This window comes from Hippopotamus amphibius, chromosome 9 (assembly GCF_030028045.1).
Source record: "Hippopotamus amphibius kiboko isolate mHipAmp2 chromosome 9, mHipAmp2.hap2, whole genome shotgun sequence".
NCBI classification, from domain to species: domain Eukaryota; kingdom Metazoa; phylum Chordata; class Mammalia; order Artiodactyla; family Hippopotamidae; genus Hippopotamus; species Hippopotamus amphibius.
Window position 1 is genome coordinate 129960044 of NC_080194.1, and position 22572 is coordinate 129982615.

The window sequence follows — 22572 nt, forward strand, 5'->3', positions numbered from 1 at the left end:
ATCTGCCTGGAGGCCTACTTCACGTGAAAAACCAGTGGCTTGTGGGTCATGGAATTTTCTTCTCTGCCAGAAGCTGTTCCATTACAGAACTTCTCTTGAGCCTTCACTGCCTCAGAAAATAAGCCTGAAAACGAACCAGAGGGATAAAGGGATGAATGTGTGGCTTCGCTGCAAATACACAGTCACGGTTTCAGAGAGCATAGGGGAAAGGCTGTTCCTCAGGTGGAGGAAAAATGAAAGTAGCGACAGAGCCTCCTGCTGGGGCTTGTTCTGGGGTGGGGTGCGCAGGGACGCAGCCGGGCGTCGTCAGAACACCCTCGGATCACCCACGTGTGAACAGGATTGGGGGTCAGTATAGACACCTGTATAGGAATATGTGTTCACTATATCTAGCAATTTCCAGTGTCAGACAAGACAATTTACAGGGTTTTCTTTAAATTATGTAAAAAAAAAGAGAGAGATGCAAACTCCAGGAAGATCCTCCTTGCCCGGAGATGCTCACTCTGTTTGAAAGACGCACAGGAACTGAGAGCAGCTGAGGCAAGAGTAAATTCCGGTTTCCCATCTCACTCCGGGCACAGAAGTAGAAGGGAGGGCGGGCAGTCCCCTCTTTCTTACCCTCCCCTTCTCTCATCACCCGCTCTGCTCACCTGCATAGGGTCAAATCTGCACCTGTTCAAGGTGAGGAAGGTGGGACCCCTCTAAAAGGCCATGAGGCCGACAGCCCGGAAAGGCGCAGCGCACGGGCTGGTTCCCCACCAGCCACGTGAGGCCCTGGAGAAACCCACCCGGACCACAGGCCCAGAGCCCACGGGAGCTGCGCCTCCACGGGAGCCCCCGGCCCCGCACCACCCAGGCCGCCACCTCGATCCCACCTCTTACCTAACGCTTGTGAATCTCCAGCCCCTCGAGGCCAGGCTTCCGAAAGTCGCTTGGACAGGCCTGCAAGGGAAAGAGGCAGCCCTGGCTCTCTGTCTCACATGTGCGTGGCCTGGTCTGCTGATTCAAGGCCAGTGCAAACCCACAGTGAACTGAAAGCCTGCAGGGCTGGTGGCTCAAGGTCTTGCCATAAAGCTGCCCTGTCCACATTTAAGATGGTTCAAACCAGTTCAGGAAGAGCCTGGTCAAATTTACATCTATTTCTCACTTCTAGAACTAAGGCTAGGTTAAAAAAAACAAGTTCTTTAAGGAAATCACTCAAAATCAACAGTGGCAGTCGCAAAAAGACAAACACTGTGTGATTCCACTTACATGAGGTCCCTAGAGTAGTCAGGTTCATGGGGACAAAAGTAGGTGTTTACCAGAGCTTGTTGGGTGGTGGGGTGGAGAGTAGGGAGGTAAACGTTGAGTGAGGACAGAGTTTCAGTCTGTGAAGCTGAGAGTCGTGGTGGCATGATGATGTGGGTATCCTGAACTGTACACTTAAAAATGGTTAAAGGGGTAAAACTTGTGTTATGTTTTAACCAGAAACAAAAAAACAACGAACAATGGCAGCCTGGCTGATACGGAAAACATTAAAAACTGCCACTGCCAACAGGCCTCCTTAAGTGTCTTGAGATCAGGGGTCCAGTCGTCAGACTTCAGGAACTCACCGTCTGGAACACCGTCTGGGACAGAAAACTGGCTGTGACTTTGCTGATGTCACTCTCGCCTCCCATCTTACAAAGGACGTAGCCGTACAGGTTGGCGGCTTGGAGAGAGATCCCAGCTATCACGAGGGCCTGCGCTCAGACAAAGCAAAGGTGATTCTCTTAAGACCGCGTATTGAAATGCTCCTCCCAAACCGAGCGGGAGTGGCTCCGGCCCACACCTGCTAGTAACAGCCAACCTCTACAGAGTGCTTACTTAAATATTCACGGACACCTTTTAATCACCAGGAACCCGAGAGGTTGGGGCCACTATCGTCCCATTTTATAGGGAGGACCTGGAAGCCCAGGGAAGCTCAAGTCGCCGGAGGTCCCAGAGCTGGAGTGAGGCAGAGCCGGGATCCAGACCCCGGAGCCCACACTTTTAATTACCCTGTTGCTCATACTGTCTGTGGATATTTTGTTTCCTTGTTGAATGAACCAGGTGGTGGCAAGACAGTATGATAACTCTGAAATCAAACTCCAGAACCCTGAGGCTAGCTTATTGCTACTGAGGAAGGGTTCCTGTCTAAGGTAGGATGTCATCCACTGTTCCTAAAAACTCCTCTCTCAACAGCATTATTCATAGGAACTAAAAGATGGAAACAGCCAAATGTCCATCAACGGATGAACAGATAAACAAAACATGGTCTATCCAGACAGTGGAACAGTATTCAGCCATAAAAAGCAAAGCAGTACTGACACCTGCTACAACTGGGATGAACCCCGAAAACAATGTTAAGCGAAAGGACTCAGTCACACAAGATCACATATTGTATGATTCTTTTATAGAAGATGTTCGGAATCGCCAAATCTATAGAAACAGAAATTGGTGGGTGACAGGGGCTGGGGGATCAGGGGCATGGGGAGAGTGATAGCTAAAGGGCTCAGGGTTTCCTTCTGGGCTGAGGAAAATGCCCTAAAACTGACTCTGGTGATGGTTGCACAACCCTGTGAATAGACGAGAAGCCACTGAATCATGCACAGGAAATGGGTGCACTGCCTGGTATGTGAAGTCTATCTCAAAGCTGTTTCGATCGATCAATTGATCAATCAATAACAAAAACCCACTCCCGCAACCACCGGTTCTGTACAGACGCCAGAGCGAGTGTTGCCTTACCAGCCACTTGAGCTTCAAGGAAAATAAGGAGCTAAAAAAGAACACGATCCAGATCATGGGGCAGATGATGAGGCCGAGCCAGAAGACCCGTGCTTCCGCCTCCGTGGCAGCCACGGTGTTCGGAGAGACCTGCAGCGGGAAAGTGATTCGGTTTCAAAACTAGTGAAAATGGTTGCAAAGGAGCCTGCTATGACTTTCGTTCATGTCACACGTGCTTCTGCTGCACGCGACAGCAGTGGGCTTTGTGTACGGCAGGGATCAGATCACACAGAGCTCTAAAGGAACCCATGGGAACTTTCCATGGCTGTTTTCCCGGTTCTAGCTTGACACGTGTTGGAGAATACCTTTCTGGCTTCAAAAATCCAGTGGCTTTTCCCATCTTCATCGATCTGGTTCCACCAGCGAAGGCCCACCATGAGTCGTCCGGTTACGTTCTGAGGAAAATGGACAGAACGCCTCTAAGCAGGTCACAGGTCGAGAAAGAGGCCTCATCTTTTCATTGACAAATACAATAAAAGTCACCAATTCATGCCAAACTTGCACCAGGAGCAGGAGAGGGGGACTGAATTGTGGGACTTTCTCAGAATCAATTTGGAGGCCTCAAATTCTTAACTATGCTTACTTTAAAAAGCAACATAAATGTCCATCAACAGAGGAATGGATAAAGATGTGATACTTACATAAAATGGAGTATTACTCGGCCATAAAAAAGAACAAAATAATGCCATTTGCAGCAACATGGATGGACTTAAAGACTGTCATACTGAGTGAAGTAAGTCAGAGAAGAACAAATATCATATGATATTGCTTATATGTGGTGTCTTAGAGAATGGTACAAGTGAACTTATTTACAAAACAGAAATAGAGTTGCAGATGTAGACGAAAATTTTATGGTTATCAGGTGGGAAAGGGGAGGGAGGGATAAATTGGGAGATTGGGGCTGACATATACACACTACTATATATAAGATAGATAACTAGTAAGGACCTACTGTACAGCACAGGGCACTCTGCTCAATGTTCTGTAATGGCCTATATGGGAAAAGAATCTAAAATAAGAGTGGCTATATGTATATATATCTGTGTGTGTGTATATATGTATGTATACATAATTGATTCACTTTGCTGTGCAGCAGAAAATAACACATTGTAAATCAACTATATTCCAATAAAAAATTTAATTAAGTTCTATTCATGAAAAAAAGGGTAGACTCCCCAGATGTATATATATTCATATTATATAGAATTTTAAAATATATTATTTATACTACAAGGGTAAGTCAAAAATTATCTGCACTCTGGCTGTAGCATTTATAGAAGTTTTAATATAACCTGAGTGTGGATAATTTCTTGTGGGAAGACATTCTGGAACCTTTTTGAAACATTGAAAATGTTGAAGTATGTGGGCCGAGCGATGGGATTCAGAATGTCCTGCTTGAGCAGTGGAGGAGCTGAGGGTGTGGGGCGTGGAGACTAATATCACCCTGTTTGGTCCTGAGGGATGGCTGGTTAGCCAAAGACGGGTAAGATTCCTCAGAGGAGGAACAACCTAAGACAGGCACAGCCGCAGAGGGGCCAACAGGGGTGGTGCATAGAACCTTCCTTATATCACCGTGTTTGGCCCTGGAGGATGACTGGTTAGCCAGAGACGGGTAAGATTCCTCAAGGGAGGAACAACCTAAGACAGGCACAGTCGCAGAGGGGCCAACACGGTTGGGGCACAGACCCTTAATCCTTTTGAGAGAGGTCTCCTGCCCCCAGGGCTGTTTTGCTCTCCACCCCCGGCTCAAATCCACACCTGCTCAACTCAGACCCAGGAAGTAAAGAAAGATAATTGCCTCAGTCATGTGAGGCCTTTGATTGTTTATGAGTGTAACCTGAGAATGTTAGCCCACGAACTCAATAAAAGCAGCCTGGGATGAGTCAGCGGGGCTCTTGATCCGAGAGGTCTTGAGCCCCCCGGTCCCACTTTTCTCTTCAGTCTGTGTCTGTGTCTTCTTCAAGCTTGCGGCACCCGTCACTCGCCTCGAGTCGCCGAGCTGGTCTCGGCAATTTCTGACTCACCCTCATCTTATGTCATACGTAAAATTTACCAAAAAATCCGAAGCCCTATGCAGCTGTCACCCTCACATAGTACATTTGCAAGCATGACAGTGGCCACCCAGAAGCCATTTTTTCAACTAAGCAATGTACTTATTCTCTAATTTTAAGTGACATCGGCTCAGTATTCTTGACTATGTACCAGCAGTTTAAACCAAAGTGCCTCTGGGCCCCAATCAGCCACAGGCGTCGGAATTGTGAGCATCTGGAAACACAGACGTGTGTTTCAGGAGTGAGGGCATCACAGGTGAGGGGGCCTTACCTTCACAGACCAGAAGTCGAAGGACAGGAGGAGAAGCACAGTGACAAAACAGCCCACAAAGCTTCTGCTGAACCAGTCACAGCCCACATAGGTGACGATGGCACTTACTCGGAAAAACAGGTGGAAAAAAGTGGCCACCGGGTGCCTAGGAAAGAACCCAGAAGGGCCCTCACTCCAGGGCCCAAAGGGCAGTGGCTGAACTCACGCTGTGGTTTCCACAACCCACACGCTCCCTGTGCATTTAAACCCAAACTCAATCAGGCTATGGCTCTGAGGAAACATCACTAACCTAGAAGGCTCGAAACAGTCATCACACCCGTACTTTTTCCCAGCCTCTCGAAGAATACAGTACTTTCCCCTAATTTGACTCCAAGTATCAGCTGCCCTCTTCAAAACTGGGTTGCCTTTGAAGTGAACCATGACTGCGATCGCCGCCTTCCCACCTAGCAGCGACAGGGACCAGCTCCCCAAAGGGAAGTGCTGGGTTATTCTGCCAGTAACTGAACAGCGTGGCCACGTGCCGCCCGTGGATGCAGACGCCTCCTGTCACCCCGCCGCGTGTGTGCTCCTGACGGAGGGAACCGAGCACCACGTGTGCACGTCGGGGCTAACTCGCGGCTGCGTGTGATGAGCTGCCTTTCAACGCTGGAGCCAGAGAGCAGCCGTGTGCAGGGGGATGGGGGGAAGGATGGATTGGAAGTTTGGGATTAGTAGATGCAAAGTATTAATATAGAATGGATAAACAACAAGGTCCTACTGTAGAGCACAGGGAACTATCTTCAACGCCCTGTGATCAACCATAATGGAAAAGAATATGAAAAAGAATATATACGTGTGCATCACTTTGCTGTACAGCAGAAATTAAGATTGTAAATCAAGTATACGTCCACAAATTTTAAAAAAGAAACACAACATTGTAAATCAACTATACTCCAAAAAAAATTTTTAAAAAAGAACTATACGATGAAAAAGAAAATGTCTTTAAAAAAAAAGAAAGGAAGGAAGAAAGAGAGGAAGGAAGGAAGAAAGAGGGAGGGAGGGAGGGAGGGAGGAAGGAAGGGAGGGAGGGAGGAAAGAAAGCCCTGTGAGCCCCATGGTGGGTAGCAATTCATCGCTGGGGAGGAAGGGCGGGCAACTCGATACAGCAAACCTCACCCAGTACTGCCATCCATTATCTTCACATAAAGCCAGAAACCCAGACTTTTCATGGGAAATCGGATTTTTAAATGAAGGCCACTAATCATGTGAACAGAATGCCGAAGGCTGTGCTGCACGCTGGCCAGTGAGCCGCCGGCTTGCCGTGTCCTGGGGAGCAAAGGTAGCCAGCAGGCCCACGGGGGACAAGCCTGCCTGATCTTCTGAGAAGGAAGGCGGTCAGGGTGAGCACCCTGGCGGCTCCGACAGAACTGTGGGCTCCTGATTCCCAAGGGAACGTCAGCTAAGATTCCGAGGCGGGATGTGTAATGACGTCTGCATTTACTCCTCATGTTCCAAAAAGAGAAGGCGCTGTGTCGCAACCCCAGCTGTTCTCCAGAACTTTCTCACCTGTGCCTTCCCAATGCTGAGCTCTCCTGGTGACCGTACCCGGCATTTAAGAATTAGACGTGATCGCGTGGCACTTCCAAACCTGAATGTTCCAGAAGATAAGACTCTTGGGAATCTCTTATACACTTTTTTTTTTTTTGGCCGTGCCATGCGTCATGTGGGATCTTAGCTCCCCCCGCCAACCAGGGATCAAACCTGCACCCCCTGCAGTGGAAGCTCGGAGTCTTAACCACTGGACCGCCAGGGAAGTCCCCCCCCCCCCACCCCCCGCCAATAAGGTTTTGCATTAAACCTTATTGAGGACTTAACTACCTGTCTTAATACAATTTTGCCCCCTTCACCCAAAGATAAATGAGTCTTCTTCCAATAACTGATCATCCGTCGAGAGCAGAGACCATGTTTTAGATACTTTTATATCCCCAAGAGCACCTGGCATTAAAATTCTTGGCAAATATTTGTTGTGTCAAACCTTGAATACAGTCCCTTCAGGCTCACTGGGAACATCTGTCCTTTTTGTAGAACAATACAGACCTAAAATGTATACTAGAGACCCAACTGTGCCCTGATCCAGGGTGAAACCTGGAAGTTATGCATTTGAATAAATCCCCTGCCCACCCACTGTTTTTCTTCTTTTGATTGTGGTTTCCTGAAATAAAATGCAGAAAAAATTCCACGTGTTGGCAGGTTCTGCTTATGAAGTTGAGTCCTGGTTAACTGACTGTTTCCTTAGCTTGAATGGAAGGTATGATTCTTATTGTTGTTGCTGTTGTTATAATTATCCAAACCGAGCCCAAAGCAAGTAGAAAAGGATGCCTACTGTACTTCCAAACGTTGCTTTCATCCTGCTTTAGGCGGGTTGTTCTCTGGGCAACCCTCCAAACCCTCCCCGTCCACCTCTGTAGTTTGCCCACCTGTGCCCCTCTGCTAACACGAATGTGGTCTCAGGTCAGCTTTCTAGTTTGGAGAGTTTTGAAGGCCATGGCATGAGCCTACCCACCCTTCCCTGACGTGGGGTCCTCCGTCCCCCCAGCCTTCTCTCCTGCCGCCTCCACAGCCGTAGCGCACACACGCGCCAACAGTCACCTCCACCCCTCAATGCCACTGGCTTCCAACTCCCCCTCCCAGGCACCCACCTGATCGCCCCTTGAGAGGGAAACAGTACAGAGGTGCCCGAGTGCCAGGGTCCAAATCCGGGCTCCAGTCTCTTGAGTATCTCCCTGGCCATCCCTAAGCTATGTGACCTCTCACTGCCTCCGTCTCTGCTTCTGTGAAATGGGAACGCCCACCGCAGCCGCTGCCATTAGATAAGTGAAGGTGGTAGTTACATAGGGCCTGAAACACACCCCATGCTTCATCCTTGTGCACAGCTGACAGCCTCATTGACACTCAAAATTGTTCCAAGGAGCCAAACTGTAAAATTCCCCCTCTGACCACAACTTTCTCTCTCTCACTCTCCAGGGGCTGACTTTCATCTGTGCAGGGATCCCCCAAGACTCCTGATCTCCGCATATGCCCCCAGCCCCTCAGCTTTCACCAAGGAAACTTCCTCATCCTCAACTTGAAGGGGAGGATTTTCTGGTCAGTATCCATCACGCCCCCTCTACCTACCAGGCAGAAGCCTGTTATCTCAAGAGGAGGAGGAGAAAATGACTGATGGTGAAAGGAGAAATGAGATTACCTAAGTCAAGGTGGGGAGGGTCTAGCTGGGCTTTTGTTTAAATTCAAATCCACTTTCACAGTTCTGTGATTCAGGACATGCCTTGTCTCCCCCTTGGAGGGAAACCGAGTAGGTTCTCATTGAAGGTACTTGAAAGTTACCCAAAGAGGCCTTAAAATGCATACAAGGCTGCCTGGGTCCCAGGACACACGGGTTCAGATTTGGAGTGGGGCCTGGACATGAAACTTACAAAGAAAAATCACTGCTCTACCCTGGATTCACAAACTCTGGCCCAAGGGCCAAATCTGGCCCACTTCCTATTTATGTAAATAAAGTTTTATTAGAACGCAGCCATGCTAGCAAAGCTTGAAAATCTTTATCCAGAACTTGTGCCAATCCCTGCTTCAGACGGGCAGGAAGAATTTGGTGATAAACTTAGGCCCCATTCAAAACAAACCAAGATGAAGCCAACTGCCACTAACGGCCTCTTCCTCCCACCCCCCAAAAAAATCTCCTTTCCAAAGTGCCCGACTGGCAGAAACAGTGGATTGTGCTAGAAGTCAGAGCATTGTTATCTCTGGGGATGGTAGAGAAGCAGCAACCGGGAAGGCATATAAGGGGGGCTTCCAATGCTGGAGATATTCTGCATCTTGATCCCACATGGGCACGTGTATAAAAATTCATCCAACTGTATATTTAGGATTAGATTTAGGATTAGTGCACTGCACTGTATGTACACTACACCTCAATAAAAATTCTTTTTTTAAAATACATTTATTTATTTATCTATTATTTTGGCTGCATTGGGTCTTCTTTGCTGCTTGCAGGCTTTCTCTAGTTGTGGCGAGCAGGGGCTACTCTTCGTTGTGGTGCGCAGGCTTCTCTTTGCGGTGGCTTCTCTTGTTGCAGAACACGGGCTCTAGGTGCACGGGCTTCAGTAGTTGTGGCCTGCGAGCTTCAGTAGTTTTGGCCCGTGGGCTCAATAGTTGTGGCTCGCGGGCTCTAGAGCACAGGCTCAGTAGTTGTGGCACACGGGCTTAGTTGCTCCACGGCATGTGAGATCTTCCTGGAGCAGGGATTGAACCCATGTTCCCTGCATTGGCAGGCGGATTCTCAACCACTGTGCCACCAGGGAAGCCCCTCAATAAAAATTCTGATTGAAGCCATTGACCAAAGAAAAATCTCTGCAAGTCACCCTAAAAACTCTACGTAAGCTACAACCCAGCAACTGCACTCCTCAGTATTCACCCAAATGAGTTGAAAACTCACACCCACACAAAAACCAGCACACAGATGTTTCTAGAACCTTTAGTCATAATTGCCCCCAATTGGAAGCAACTAAGATGTCCTTCAACAGGTGAATGCATACATCAAAGTACATCCACACAATGGAATATTATTCAGCACAAAAAAAGAAATGCGCTCCCAAGCCATGAAAAGACATGGAGGAACCTTAGTGCATATTACACAGTGAAAGAAGCCAGGCTGAAAAGATTACATACTGTATGATTCTAACTCTATGACGTTTTGGAAAAGACTCAGCTATGGAGACACTAAAAAGATCAGTGGTTGCCAGGGGTTAGGGGAGTGGGAGGATGAATAGTGGGAGCCCAGGGCATGTTTAGGGCAGTGAAATAGTCTGTATGATACTGTAATGGAAGATACATGTGATTACACATTTGTGAACCCTGATGGAAACTGTGGACTTCAGTTTATGATGTATCGGTTCATCATAACAAATGTAGGACACTAACGCAAGATGTTAATAATAGGGGGAACTTTGGGGCGGGGAGGGGCTTATGGGAACTCTCTGTACTTTTTGCTCAGTTTTTCTGTAAACCTAAAAAATGGACACAGGCTAGGGGCGGTGCTCTGTCTAGACAGAGTAAAGTCAGTGGTGGGGGTGGGGAGGACCGTGTCTCAAGGACACACACATCCCCTTTCCCACAGTTTTCTCAAGTATGTTCGATTTGGGAGTAAAAGGTTAATTTGATCCTCAATTCAGTAGTGACCAAATTGTCTCTTTTAAAAGTTGCCTTTAGGGACTTCCTAGGTGGCGCAGTGGTTGAGAATCTGCCTGCCAATGCAGGGGATACAGGTTTGATCCCTGCTCCAGGAACATCCCACATGCCGCGGAGCCACGAAGCCCGCGAGCCACAACTACTGAGCCTGTGTGCCGCAGCTACTGAAGCCTGCGTGCCTACAGCCTGTGCTTCGCAACAAGAGAAGCCACTGAAATGAGGAGCCCTCGCATCATAATGAAGGGTAGCCCCCACTCGCTGCAACGACAACTAGAGAAAGCCCGTGTGCAGCAACAAAGACCCAACGCAGCCCATAAATAAATTTAAATTTACAAAAAAACAGTAAAAAAAAAAAAAAAAGTTGCCCTTTATTGGTTTAAAGTACTTTGAAAACTCTGGATTCCTCGTCAAACTCCTATTTTAAGCTCTCTTATCATCCTTCAAACACTCCACAAAGCCTTCTGCTTTTCCTTGTGGCAAAGGTCTAAGGAAAGACAGTATCTTTTCTGCTTGGTTCACTTTGCTATGAAAATAGCATCTGAGATTATGTCTAAAATCTGCTTCAAGATAATCCGGGGGTGGGGAGTGGATGGGGGTGAAGATGAAACAGTCTGGCCGTGGGCTGATCATGACTGAGTGGGGCAATGGGAATACCAGGGTCATTGTTCTCTGTACTTTTATGTAAATTTGAATTAAAAAATAGAAAAATAAAGAAATCATCAGAGACAGCCTCAACTTTGCATTGAGGCAAGACACGTTTCAGAAAAAAATAAGTCCATGGGTTGATATTCTGGGGGCCATCTGTGGTCAAAAAAAAAAAAAAAAATTCAGACCTAAAAATCCCCAATTGAGTAACTGGCCATTACAGTTGGATGCATGAGAAAATTCCAGAAAGCAGGTCCTTTTGCCTGGGTTTACCAGTCCCTATGCAAAAAAAAAAAAGGCCATCACTCTCTACAGAGCAAAAATGCCCACTCTGGCTCCCACCTGGACAGCGGGTACAGTGCAAGCCAGAGACCTGATCCATACTCACGCTCCATCCTTGCTGCATACACGGTCCTGGACAGGGCACTAAACCACTCAGAGCCTCGGTTTACTCATCTGTAAAATGGGAGAGTAACATTTAACCTCAGCTGTCCAAGGCTTCTGGGAGGACCAATACCTACGATGCCAGATCAAAAGCGGCCTCAGGTGGCTGTGGTTAATAGCATTCTACTTATGGTTTCACTCATTCATGGTCAAGATTTTAGAGACCAGGAGAAAGTGAGAAAAAGCCTTGGCCGGTGATGATCTTTGTGGATATCTTCCGTTAGATGTTTTACCCTGTTGTTGAAAAGAAGGAGGATGCTGCTATTTATTTCTTCAGCTCTGATGCCCACTTAGAGTCAGGTGGCCCTTCTGCCACCAGTAACATGCCAACAGGAAGACGTGGAAGGAAGAGGGCCCCAAGGTGTGACCGAGAGACAGCTAAAACCACATCTGCCCAGCCCTCGGCCGCGTCTCCACTCACCCGCTCCCCACGTGCCCTGGAGCTTGTTAGAAACGCAGGATCAGCGGCCCCTCCCCAGGCCTCCTGAGCCCAAATCTTCATTTTAACGAGACCCCAGGTGAGCTGGATGCTCGTTTCCATCCAGGAGCCCTCCTTTGTTCCATTTTCAAGGTAAACTCAGTTCTAGGTACAAAGCAGGAAAGAAGGAAACCACACCTAAAAAAAAAGCAGAGGCCCCTATGAGCCCTTCAGTAACCCCGTGGGCCTGGCTAACCCAGGGGGTAAGTCATGGGGGCTGGACTGACTTTTCTTCTCTACAGTGTTCCAGATGCAGTGTTAGCTGCGTCATCCTTCAGACCCCAACCTCTTGCTTCAAACAACAGCACATCCTCCTCCTCCCCCGACATCTGGGTCAGAGATGGGCAGATTCGGGCCCACTGGAATGTCCAAGCAGATGCTGATTGCTAAGTCCTCACAGCTTTGATTCAAAGGTCAGCACAATAGAGGTTTGAGTGTGGAAGCGAATAAAAGAGCAGACTTCCCTCTGGTCACCACAGTTTTTCCTCTAGTTTCTGTTCTTTATTTCTTTTTAAAGAGACATCCCAACTTTATCAGCTGGGTATGTGTGGTAGCAAAATGCCAGTGAAGGGAACCCCTAGCGACGGGTCAGCAGGACCCTGGCCGATGGGCCCCAAATGGACCCATGCGGGGACCTTCACCTCCCCCCCTCCCCGGGGGGGCGGGGGCACCCAGGCTGATCCCTCCCCCCAGGCTCCAGCCCACTGTTCCCTGCCACTGCTGCTGGAAGCACGGACCAGATTCCTTAAAGACCCAGAATTTTCAAAAGAAATGGGAAAACAAAAGAGCTGAAAACAGGCCTTTAAACAAAAACTTGTACACGCATGCTCACAACAGCAATATTCACAACCACCGAAAGGTGAAAACAACCCAAACGTCCATCAGCTGATGAGCACATGAACAACACGTGGCCTGTCCATGCAATAGGATGTCACTCAGCCATAAAAAGGAATGAGGCACTGATACCTGCTACAATGTGGGCGAACCTTGAAAACCTTAGGCTCAGGGAAAGAAGCCAGACACAAAAGCACAGATACTGTATGCTTCCCCTTATCTAAACTACCCAGAAAAGGCAAACTCATAGAGACAGGAAGTAGGACAGAGGTTACTGGGGGCTGGCAGGAGGAGGAAGTGGGAGCGCTAGCTTCATGGACACAGGCGATGAAGGGACTCTAGAGACGGATGGTGGTGACGGTGACACAACAGTGAGAATGGACTTACTGCCACTGAGCTGTACACTTGAAAATGGTTAAAATGGTACATTTTTTGTTATGCATATTTAAACACAACTGAAAAAAAAACCATGAAAAAAATTACTGGAGTACTGATGCATGTGACAACATGGAGGAACCTTGAAAACATACTAAGTGAAAGAAGCCAGACATAGAATGTCCCGTGTTGTAGGAGTCCATTCTTGTGAAATGTCCAGAATAGGCCAATCCACAGAGACAGAAAGCAGATTAGTGATTGCCAGGGGCTGGGGGGAATGGGGAATGACTGCTTAATAGCTATGGGGTTTCCTTTTGGGGTGATAAAAATATTCTGGAATGAGATAGTGATGATGGTTGCATAACACTGTGAAGTCCTAAATGCCGTTGAATCATCCACCTTAAAATGGTTTAAATGGTCAATTTGACGCTATGTGTATTTTACAATTCAAAAGAGAAGAAAAGAAGGGAGGACGCTGCCTTCACTCGCTCTCCTTTAGAGAGAAGGAGGGTGGGCGGGGAGTAGAGGGTCCTGGGTACAAGTTCAGAGACAAATTATCAGATTCAAATCCCAGCTCCACCACTGAGGACCTGTGTGACCTTGAGCAAGTGACTTAACCTCTCTGTGTGTCCGTCTCCTCATCTTTAAAATGGGATGATAAGAGGCAGGGCTGCTGAGCTACACAACATCAGGGGGTGTCATTCATTCATAGTCAGTGTGACTCGTGTTCCCTGGAGTAGTGCAGTGCACACACCGGGAAGCACCAACTGCATGGAGCTGCCGGGAGGATAACGTGAGGATCGGGATGCACATGAAGGGCTTAGGATGCTGCCTGGTGGGCAGTGAGAGTTCAATACCAGCTGCTATCAGAAATCACTCTGTATTTGGGGACTTCCCTGGCGGCGCAGTGGTTAAGAATCCACCTGCCAACGCAGGGGACACGGGTTTGAGCCCTGGTCCGGGAAGATCCCACATGCCTCGGAGCAACTAAGCCCGTGCACCACAACTACTGAGCCTGCGCTCTAGAGCCCATGAGCCACAACTACTGAGCCCATTTGCCGCAGCTACTGAAGCCCACACACCCAGAGCCTGTGCTCCGCAACAAAAGAAGCCACCACAATAAGAAGCCTGTGCACCGCAACAAAGAGTAGCCCCCGCTCGCCACAACTAGAGAAAGCCAGCACCCAGCAAGGAAGACCCAACAACTAAATAAATAATTTATTTAAAAACAAACAAACAAAACCTCTGCATCTGCCCTGAGGGTTAATCATTCTGCTACCCTCCTAACACAGTGCTTCTTCACATATGGACCACCTGGCTCTCTTGTTAAATGCAGACCCTGATTCAGGAGGTCTGGGGGGGCCCTGAGAGTCTGCACTTTAATGAGCACCCAGGTGATGTCCATGTCGATGCTGCTGGTCCACAGACCACCCTCCGAGTAGCAGTGCACGGAGGGCAGCGGTCACTGCTGTGTTCCTTCCCAGGGCTGTTGCAACAAAGCACAGCTAACTGAGCAACACCAAAATCACGTTGTCTTAAAACATGTCATTTCATTGTGCTCAGAAAAACAAAGCAAAACAAAGCAAACACCAAAATCCCAGTGTCTGCAGGGTTGGTTCCTTCTGGGGGGGTCAGAGAGAGAATCTATCCCAGGCTCGGCTCCTACCTTCTGATGACAGCCCCACCCTTGGCCTTCCTTGGCTTGTAGCTACGTCTCTCCAATCACTGCATTGCCACGTGGCCTTCTCCACGTGTTTGTCTTCACATGGCTGTCTTTTTATAAGGACACTAATCATATAGGGCTAGGGGCCCACCCTACTCCAGGATGACCTCATCTTAACTAATTACATCTGCAAAGACCCTATTTCCGAATGAGGTCACATTTGGAGGCACTGGAGGTTAAGACGTCCACAACTCTCTTTTCTAGAGGATACAAGTCCACCCATAACACACGCCTGCGGACAAATGAGCTTAAAGAAAATAAGCAAGGTTGGAAAGGGACAGAGAGCCATTTTACAGATGAGGAGTCAGAAGCTCAGGGAGGTGAAGTGACCTGCATCAGGCTTGGAGCAAAGAAGCAATTGTGCAGGGGACGCGCTGCTGGAATCGGGCGCACGCTCTGCTCTCCAGCTGCAGGCTCTGGAGGGAATTGTCTGCCCAAGGAAGGATCTTTTCTGATTCGCATGGAGACACCCTAGATGCTAACAGCTGCTCTGAGTGACAGAATCAGCACTAGCACCGAAGGCCCCCACGCAATCTCAGCCCACAGTTTCAGAACTGCCCCACCTGTCGGCTGCCCCAATGAACTACAGACCAACAGAAAGGGACACGAGCTTGGTGACAACAGTGACTCCCCAAAATATGTCCACTGAGATGCTATCAGCCCTGCTTGATGCACTTCCTAGCCGCGGAGCCGGAGAGCTGGCGCAGGAGACGAGCCCAGACTGTGGCTTTTAAATTCCATTCTCCAAAGAAGCCAGGGATCCCTAGAGAAATGGTGATTCCAGGCACAGATGGAGAAATGAACACGATGAGGCTGGGACATCGGAACAGCCCAGGTTGCAAGGAAGCTATCAAAGACTATGAGGGTCAGTTCGAAAGACTCAGAGGCCAATGGGTAGAGGCTCCCACTGGCCACAGATAGGACAACTTGAGCAGCAATAAGAATGTCTTAATCCATGAGTCATGCAATACTTAAAACCCTCAGTGGTCACTTACAGGGATGCTGGGGAATAAACTCATCGCTTAAAAATGGAAAAATGAAGGGCAAGTATCAAGTGCTTATTATGCCTTTTCTCTGTACAGTATATCTTGCAATGACTAAATATTTGAAGAGGGGGAGTTTCTCTTTCTGGATTCCTTCAGCTCACAAATGGAGACGGAATGATAGCATTAGAATGGCACCATGCCACAGCCCCAATCCATTCAAAAGCAGCAGCTGAGGACAAGCAGGCATTAGGAGCCCCCAGTGGAAGCACTCACCCCCCGCTTTGAAGTCTGCTGTGCCCAAAAAAGTCACACCTGAACCTCATCAAGCTCTGACTCTAATTTACAAGAAACATAGGGAACAAAGGCAATGTTAAAAGACATGTCAGGGACTTCCCTGGTGGCGCAGTGGTTAAGAATCGCCCTGCCAATGCAGGGGACACGGGTTCGATCCCTGGTCCAGGAAGATCCCACATGTTGCAAAGCAACTAAGCCCATGTGCCAAAACTACTGAGCCCACATGCTGCAATTACTGAAGCTCACACCTAGAGCCCATGCTCCACAAGAGAAGCCACTGCAGTGAGAAGCCTGTGCACCACAAGGAAGAGTAGCCCCCGCTCTCCACAACTAGAGAAAGCCCATGTGCAGCAATGAAGACCCAATGCAGCCAAAAACAAATAAATACAAACAAACAAAAAGGACACATCAGAGTTGCAGTCAGCAATTTCCAAACTGTGAGAAACTCTAAAGAGAACAACAAAGGAGGTTAAAAAAAAAAGAGAGAGAAAGCAGAGGATTGGGAAATCCACAGATAAAAAGGGACCAAAGATCTTTCTGGCTTTTTCCCTCTGCATCCAATGGTGATCACAAATGCTGAAAGGCTGCAATGGAAACAGGCACAAGAAGTCCTCTTAGCGGCTCAGAAAACAGATACAGAGGCTAAAGAAACAAAAACGAACTGACTTCAGTGAGCAAAGCAGTGGGAACAAGGTCAAAGTCCTCTTAGAGGTCAACAAATGGAATTTTTTAAGTCAAAAAAAAAGGGGGGGACCAAAGAAATCCAACCACCAACTGCAACATGTGAAAGATATTCAATTGTGGTTCCAACAAATAAAAAGTTACAAGACGATGAAGGGAACTTGGACACTGGATGTTTCATGATTGAAATATCCTGGGAGTTGTTAATCATTTTAAAGTGAGAAAATGCTACTGTGGTTTTGCTTTTAAAAACAGATTCTTGTCTTTTAGAGATAACATATCACAGTATCTATGTTTGAAGTGATGCAATGTAATGTCTGGGGTTTGTTTCAAAATAATCAGGGGGAGGGGGAGAGGCAGCATATAAATGAAAGAAGATCTGTCAGGAGTTGGTAATTTCTGAAGCTGTGTGATGACCACATGGGGCTCATTATATTATTCTATTTGGTATATATTTGGAACTTTCTTTAATAATGTTTTATTTTAAGGAAGCAGACTCCTGCCTTTCAAATTCCAATTCTTTCATTTACTATGTGACCTTAGACAAGTGACTCAACCTTTCTGGTTGAGTTTCCTCACATGTAAAATGGGGATAATCACACCTACTTAACATCAGGGCCTGGAGCACAGTGGGCACTCTACACACATGCATTTGTTCCTTTTCTGTGCTGGTATCTGCACATAGCCAGCCTCTGAATTGGGCCCCCATGATCCCAACATCCTGGTATTTATACCCTTGTACAGTCCTCTCCAAGGATGAACCACCAGGGCTGGTCTGCGTGACTTATAGGACACATTAGAAGTAATTGTATAGCGTTTCTAAGATTAGGTCATAAAAGACACTGTGGCTTCCATCTTGGTCACTCTCTTTTGCTCTCTCCCTCACTTTCCCTGGAGGAAGCCAGCTGCCCTGTTGGGAGCATCCCTATGGAGAGGTCCACATATCAAGAAACTGAGGCCTCCAGCCAACAGCCACATAAGGGAGCCCTCTTGGAAGAAGCTCCTCCCACCCCAGTCAAGCCTTAATATGATGGCAGCCTCATGAGACCTTGAGCCAGAACCACCCAGCTAAGCTGGCTCCAGTTTCCTGAGCTTTAGGCACTGTGTGAGATCATAAATGTGTGTTGTCTGAAGCTAAGTTTGGGGTAATTTGTTATGCAGCAGTAGCTGATGCATACAGGCTGTAATGTTGAAGAAGTTTAACTCTGTAAACCCACATTATGTTTTTTTTTCTTTCAAAAATCATTTTATTCACTCACTGAACTCTGTTTGTTCCCAAATACCCCACATTATGTTTTGTCAGGTGGTTTCAAAAGGGCAGAAAGGGCAAGGAGAGTCAGATTCCTCCAAGAATCCAGGTGGTAAAATGAAGGACTGCAGTCTTACTTGAAGACGGCTGGGGTGAGGGGAGATCATGAGCACAGCTGCAGTTACACTCACCTCTTTTAAACAGGAGACTCAGTGTTATTAACTGAGGGAAAGAAAAAAGCAGAGAGGTCAAGCACTGATTTTTCCAGAAGGCCAGAGCAAAAGTCAGCTAGCAGGAAGGCGCTTAGAGCAGATGGTACCTTGGGGAGGTTGAAGGAGATAAGAAACCTATATTCCTGTTTGTCTTCAGCCCCACTCTGAGTGAGATGCTTTTTTTTGCACTGGAAATAGAAAGTAGAATTCACCTACTTAGGTGCTTTCATTACTAGATTCTGCTCGAAAGTGGCAGGATCTGAAGTGATCAAATATTGACTCTTAGGTGAGCTGGGGTCTGTTTTCTGGCTCTAGGGAGCATCAGTTTCCTCATCTGCAAAATAGAATCCTGTCTTTCCCTGCATTTTTATTTTTGACATTTGAACGTGTCTGGAATCAGGGTGCATCCACTAAAGCATGCAAATATTAATATGGTATTTATTCCCCACCCCCAAGAGCTATAACTGAACCAGTGTGCCTTCCAGTGATAGCCTCTTATGCAAACTATTATATACAGAATAAACAAGTTCCTACTGTATAGCCCAGGGGACTATATTCAATATTATCCTGTGATAAACTAAAATGGACAAGAATATGAAAGAGAATGTGTGTGTGTATACACACACACGTATAACTGAATCACTTTGCTATACAGCAGAGATTAACACCACATTGTAAATCAACTATACGTCAATAAAATAAATTTTTAAAAACGATAGCATGTTAGAAACAAAGAGCCTGCAGGTTATTTAATGAGAGAATTGAGTATAATTATATTAATTCATTTAGCAAACACTGTGGGAGCCTCATTAAACTAGTTTCTTTCTTCTTTAGAAGAGCCTGTGACCCTTTAAAAAAATACCTGTGTTTGCTGACAACAAAAGGAGGTTCCAGTTGCAGTCTGACTGGTTTCTGCCTCAAGATTTAGAAGTGGCTCCTCTCTAAGGAGCCCTGGGTACTTTGAGTGGCAAAGAGAATCAAGGACTAAAGTCTGGAGGCCGGGGTACAGGTAAGAAGAAGTGGTGGAGGGCAAAAAAAGTGCCACATCTGGGCCACCTTGAGTAGTGACAGTGCTTAAAAAAAAGGCCTTTTAGAACACAACATTATTTCTGCCAAAAATCATGACCTGGACCTAATCATGAGTAACCCAAGTTCAGGTACATTCCTGAAAATAGCTGACCTTTACACTTCAAAACTGTCCATGCCACAAAAGATAGAAAAAGGCTGGGAAAAGTTCAAGAATAACTAAGTTCAGGGACTTCCCTGGCAGTCCAGTGGTTAAGACATTGTGCTTCTACTGCAGGGGTCGTAGGTTTGATCCCTGTTCAGAGAGCTAAGATCCCACATGCTGCACAACGTGGCAAAAAAAAACCCCAAAAACAACTAAATGCAGGTGCTGTACACCTGAAACTAACATAATATTGTAAACCAACTATACTTCAATAAAAATTTTTTTTAATTTTTATAAAAAGATAATAGGGATTTGGACACACACACACAAAAATATTTTAAGACCTAAAGGACAAATTTAGGCAGCAAAGAGCACAATATGTAAAAGGCCAGGGGATGAGCAGGAACACCAGGGCTCAGGGTAAGGGGGCTCAGATGGCCGTGCACAGCCTGATCCCTGAGGCCGGGTTACGGCAAACAGGCCCCTCAATCACCTGGCAGCAGCTTCAAGAAGTTTGGAGAGAAAACAGAAGCATTAGGAACTCCAATTCAAAGCCTCTTGCACCTCTGGGAAGTGTAGTAGAAATGCTATTGTTGGAGTAATGTTTCTTCCCCACTGTCCTTGTGGGGTAGTGATACGGGGCTGCAAACTCAGGTACTTAGAGGGCTGAGCTGGGCTAGTAAATAAGTCAGCTGATTGGGTGAGAGCTGGGGCTCACCCTGAAGGGACAGGTCCACCCTTCCAAATCTAAGAGCCATTCACAAGAAGTCAGCAATCCAGAGGAAAGTTTAAAAAAAAAAAGATTTAATTGCATATTACTAAGCGAAAGAAGCCACTCTGAAAAGGTAAATACTAGATGATTCAAACTACATGACATTTTAGAAAAGGCAAAAGTATGCAGGCCATAAAAAAGATCAGGGATTAGGGTGGCGGGAGGGAGTGAATAGACTTCTGGGTGGCAGTGAAACTCTTCTGCATGACACTGTGATGGTAGACACACGTAATTATATTTGTCCAAACCCACAGAAGGCACAACATCAAGAGTGAACCCTAATGTAAACTATGGACTTTGGGTGATTATGATGTGTCAATGTAGGTTCATCAATTATAGCAAATCCTTCATCTGGCAGGGGATGTGATAAGGAGGGAGGCTATTTGTGGAAGAGGGGCAGAGGGTATATGAGAAATCTCTGTACTTTCCCCTTAATTTTGCTGTGATTGTTCCAAAAAAAATAACATCTAAAGTATTTTTTTAAATACTTTAAAATATTTTAAAATATTTAAATTAAATATTTTAATATTTTAAATATTTAAATATAATATTTAAAAATAATACAAGCAAAACTTTACTGAAGTGGAATTCACATCACATAAAACTAACCATTTCCAAGTGAATGATTCAGTGGCATTTAGTACTTTACACTGTCGTTCTAAAACATTTCCATCATTCCAAAGTGAAACCCCATATCAATTGGGCAGTTTCTCCCCATTTTTCCTCCCCACAGGCCCTGGCAACCACCAGTCTGCCTTCTGTGCTCATCTACTCTGAGTAAGTCAGATTGCTAATGTGACCTGTTCCAATTTTTAAAGTCTGAGGCTTGGAGTCAGTCGGCTGCCTGTCCCTTTGCACTTTCTGTTCTAAAGTACTTTAGGATTCATGGGAGAGATACAACTGAATTATAATGCCAGAAAGACATAAGGATCCATTAACATGATCTATGGCTGTTTCTGAGTCATTCTGGAAGCCTCCCTACCCCTGTAATGAATGAGGAGTGAGTCATTGGCCATGGAACACCCGTGGCTGAGCCCCTGCGAGAAGAGAATTTCCTTAGAGCTGAAGTAGGGCCAGCCCCAGGCCTTTCCCCTTGGATTCCAACACGAATTTATTTATTGGTCTTTATTAAGGAAATGTCAACAGTATCATTTGCCAGAATATATAGCGGAGCCTTGTATCAACACCTACCCCTACTCTAATGAAGGTGAACACACACACATGCACACTCAGGCGCCCCCACGCACACACACACTCCTTACTTAATCCAGAAATGGTCAACCCAGAAAAATACTCCAAGTCGCTCTGATCAGAGCAGAATCACATTGCAGGAGCCTTTCCCACCCATCTCAACACCTACTGAGTCAGCATCTTCAGGGATGGAGACCCTGAAGTTCTGGCCCTTTGTTGAGTTCGAAGGGGATGCTGACAAAGTTGAGATCTCCTGGGAATCCAGCCCCACACCCTGCATCTGGGACCCATTGCCTTCAACCATCTGTGTCCAATCTCAGAAGTCCCATCAGCGGGCAGAATTTAGACAAAGACCAGTTTGAGCCAAGTTCCCATGTGTGTCCCTGGAGACCAGCCAGTCCGAGCCGCCAGTATCTTTCACCCTGGTCCCTCCACCAGCCTCTTGACAGCTCTCCCTGCTGCTGTTCTGGCCCTATAGGACACTTGGCTGTCATGGGCAGCTTTCTCAAGGGTCAATCAGGTCATACCTCTTCCCTGTTCAAATCGCTCCAAAGATTGCCCATCAAAGCAGACAGAATTCCAATTTCCCATCAGAATTTTCAAAGCCCCCACGACCTTTCCCTAACGAATCTCCATCTGTCTCCTCCTCCCACTTTCTATACCCTGGCCTGGTTCCAACACTCCCTAGACTATACTCTCACCTCAGGGCCTTTGCACTTGGCTGTCTCCTCTGCCAGAAGTCTCCTCCTGTACATCCTCCCATGCCTGGCATTTCCTCCACATTTGGGTCTCTGTCCAAAAGCACCTCCTTAGATCTCCTCTGACCCTTCAAGAACCTAAAGGGGGCCCCTGCCCTAGCCCCTTTTCCATGGCACTTACCACTCTATGTCACTTCATTTAGATATTTGCTTATATGTTCACTGTTTCTCCATGACAGGAGAAAGTTAGGTCCATGAGGGCAAGGACCAGGCCTGTCTGGATTTCTCTGTGGCCCTCAGAACAGGGTTTGGCACGCAAAGGTCCTTGAAAAGTTTTGTTGACTTAATAAATGAGTGGGTGAAAGAATAAATCAGAGGTTTTCAATTGGAAGTGAGTTGGGGTCCCCCACCAGCAATGTCTGGAGACATTTTTGGTTGTTGAAACTAGGGGGCTGCTACTGGCGTCTAGTGGGTAGAGGCCAGGGATGCT

General features: G+C 46.9%; 1 protein-coding gene across 1 annotated transcript in view; it reads right to left on the reverse strand.

The window, feature by feature from the left end:
* Positions 1-45: 45 nt before the first annotated feature.
* The window catches only part of TVP23A (trans-golgi network vesicle protein 23 homolog A), a 32617-nt gene continuing 10090 nt past the window's right edge, over positions 46-22572 (reverse strand). Inside the window, exons 5-10 of the mRNA XM_057749547.1 lie at positions 5107-5251; positions 3090-3179; positions 2746-2874; positions 1593-1721; positions 883-942; positions 46-124 (exon numbers count right to left, since the gene is read on the reverse strand). Coding sequence (XP_057605530.1) covers positions 883-942; positions 1593-1721; positions 2746-2874; positions 3090-3179; positions 5107-5251 — 553 coding nt within the window. The 3' untranslated portion in view covers positions 46-124. The remainder of the gene's footprint in view (positions 125-882; positions 943-1592; positions 1722-2745; positions 2875-3089; positions 3180-5106; positions 5252-22572) is intronic.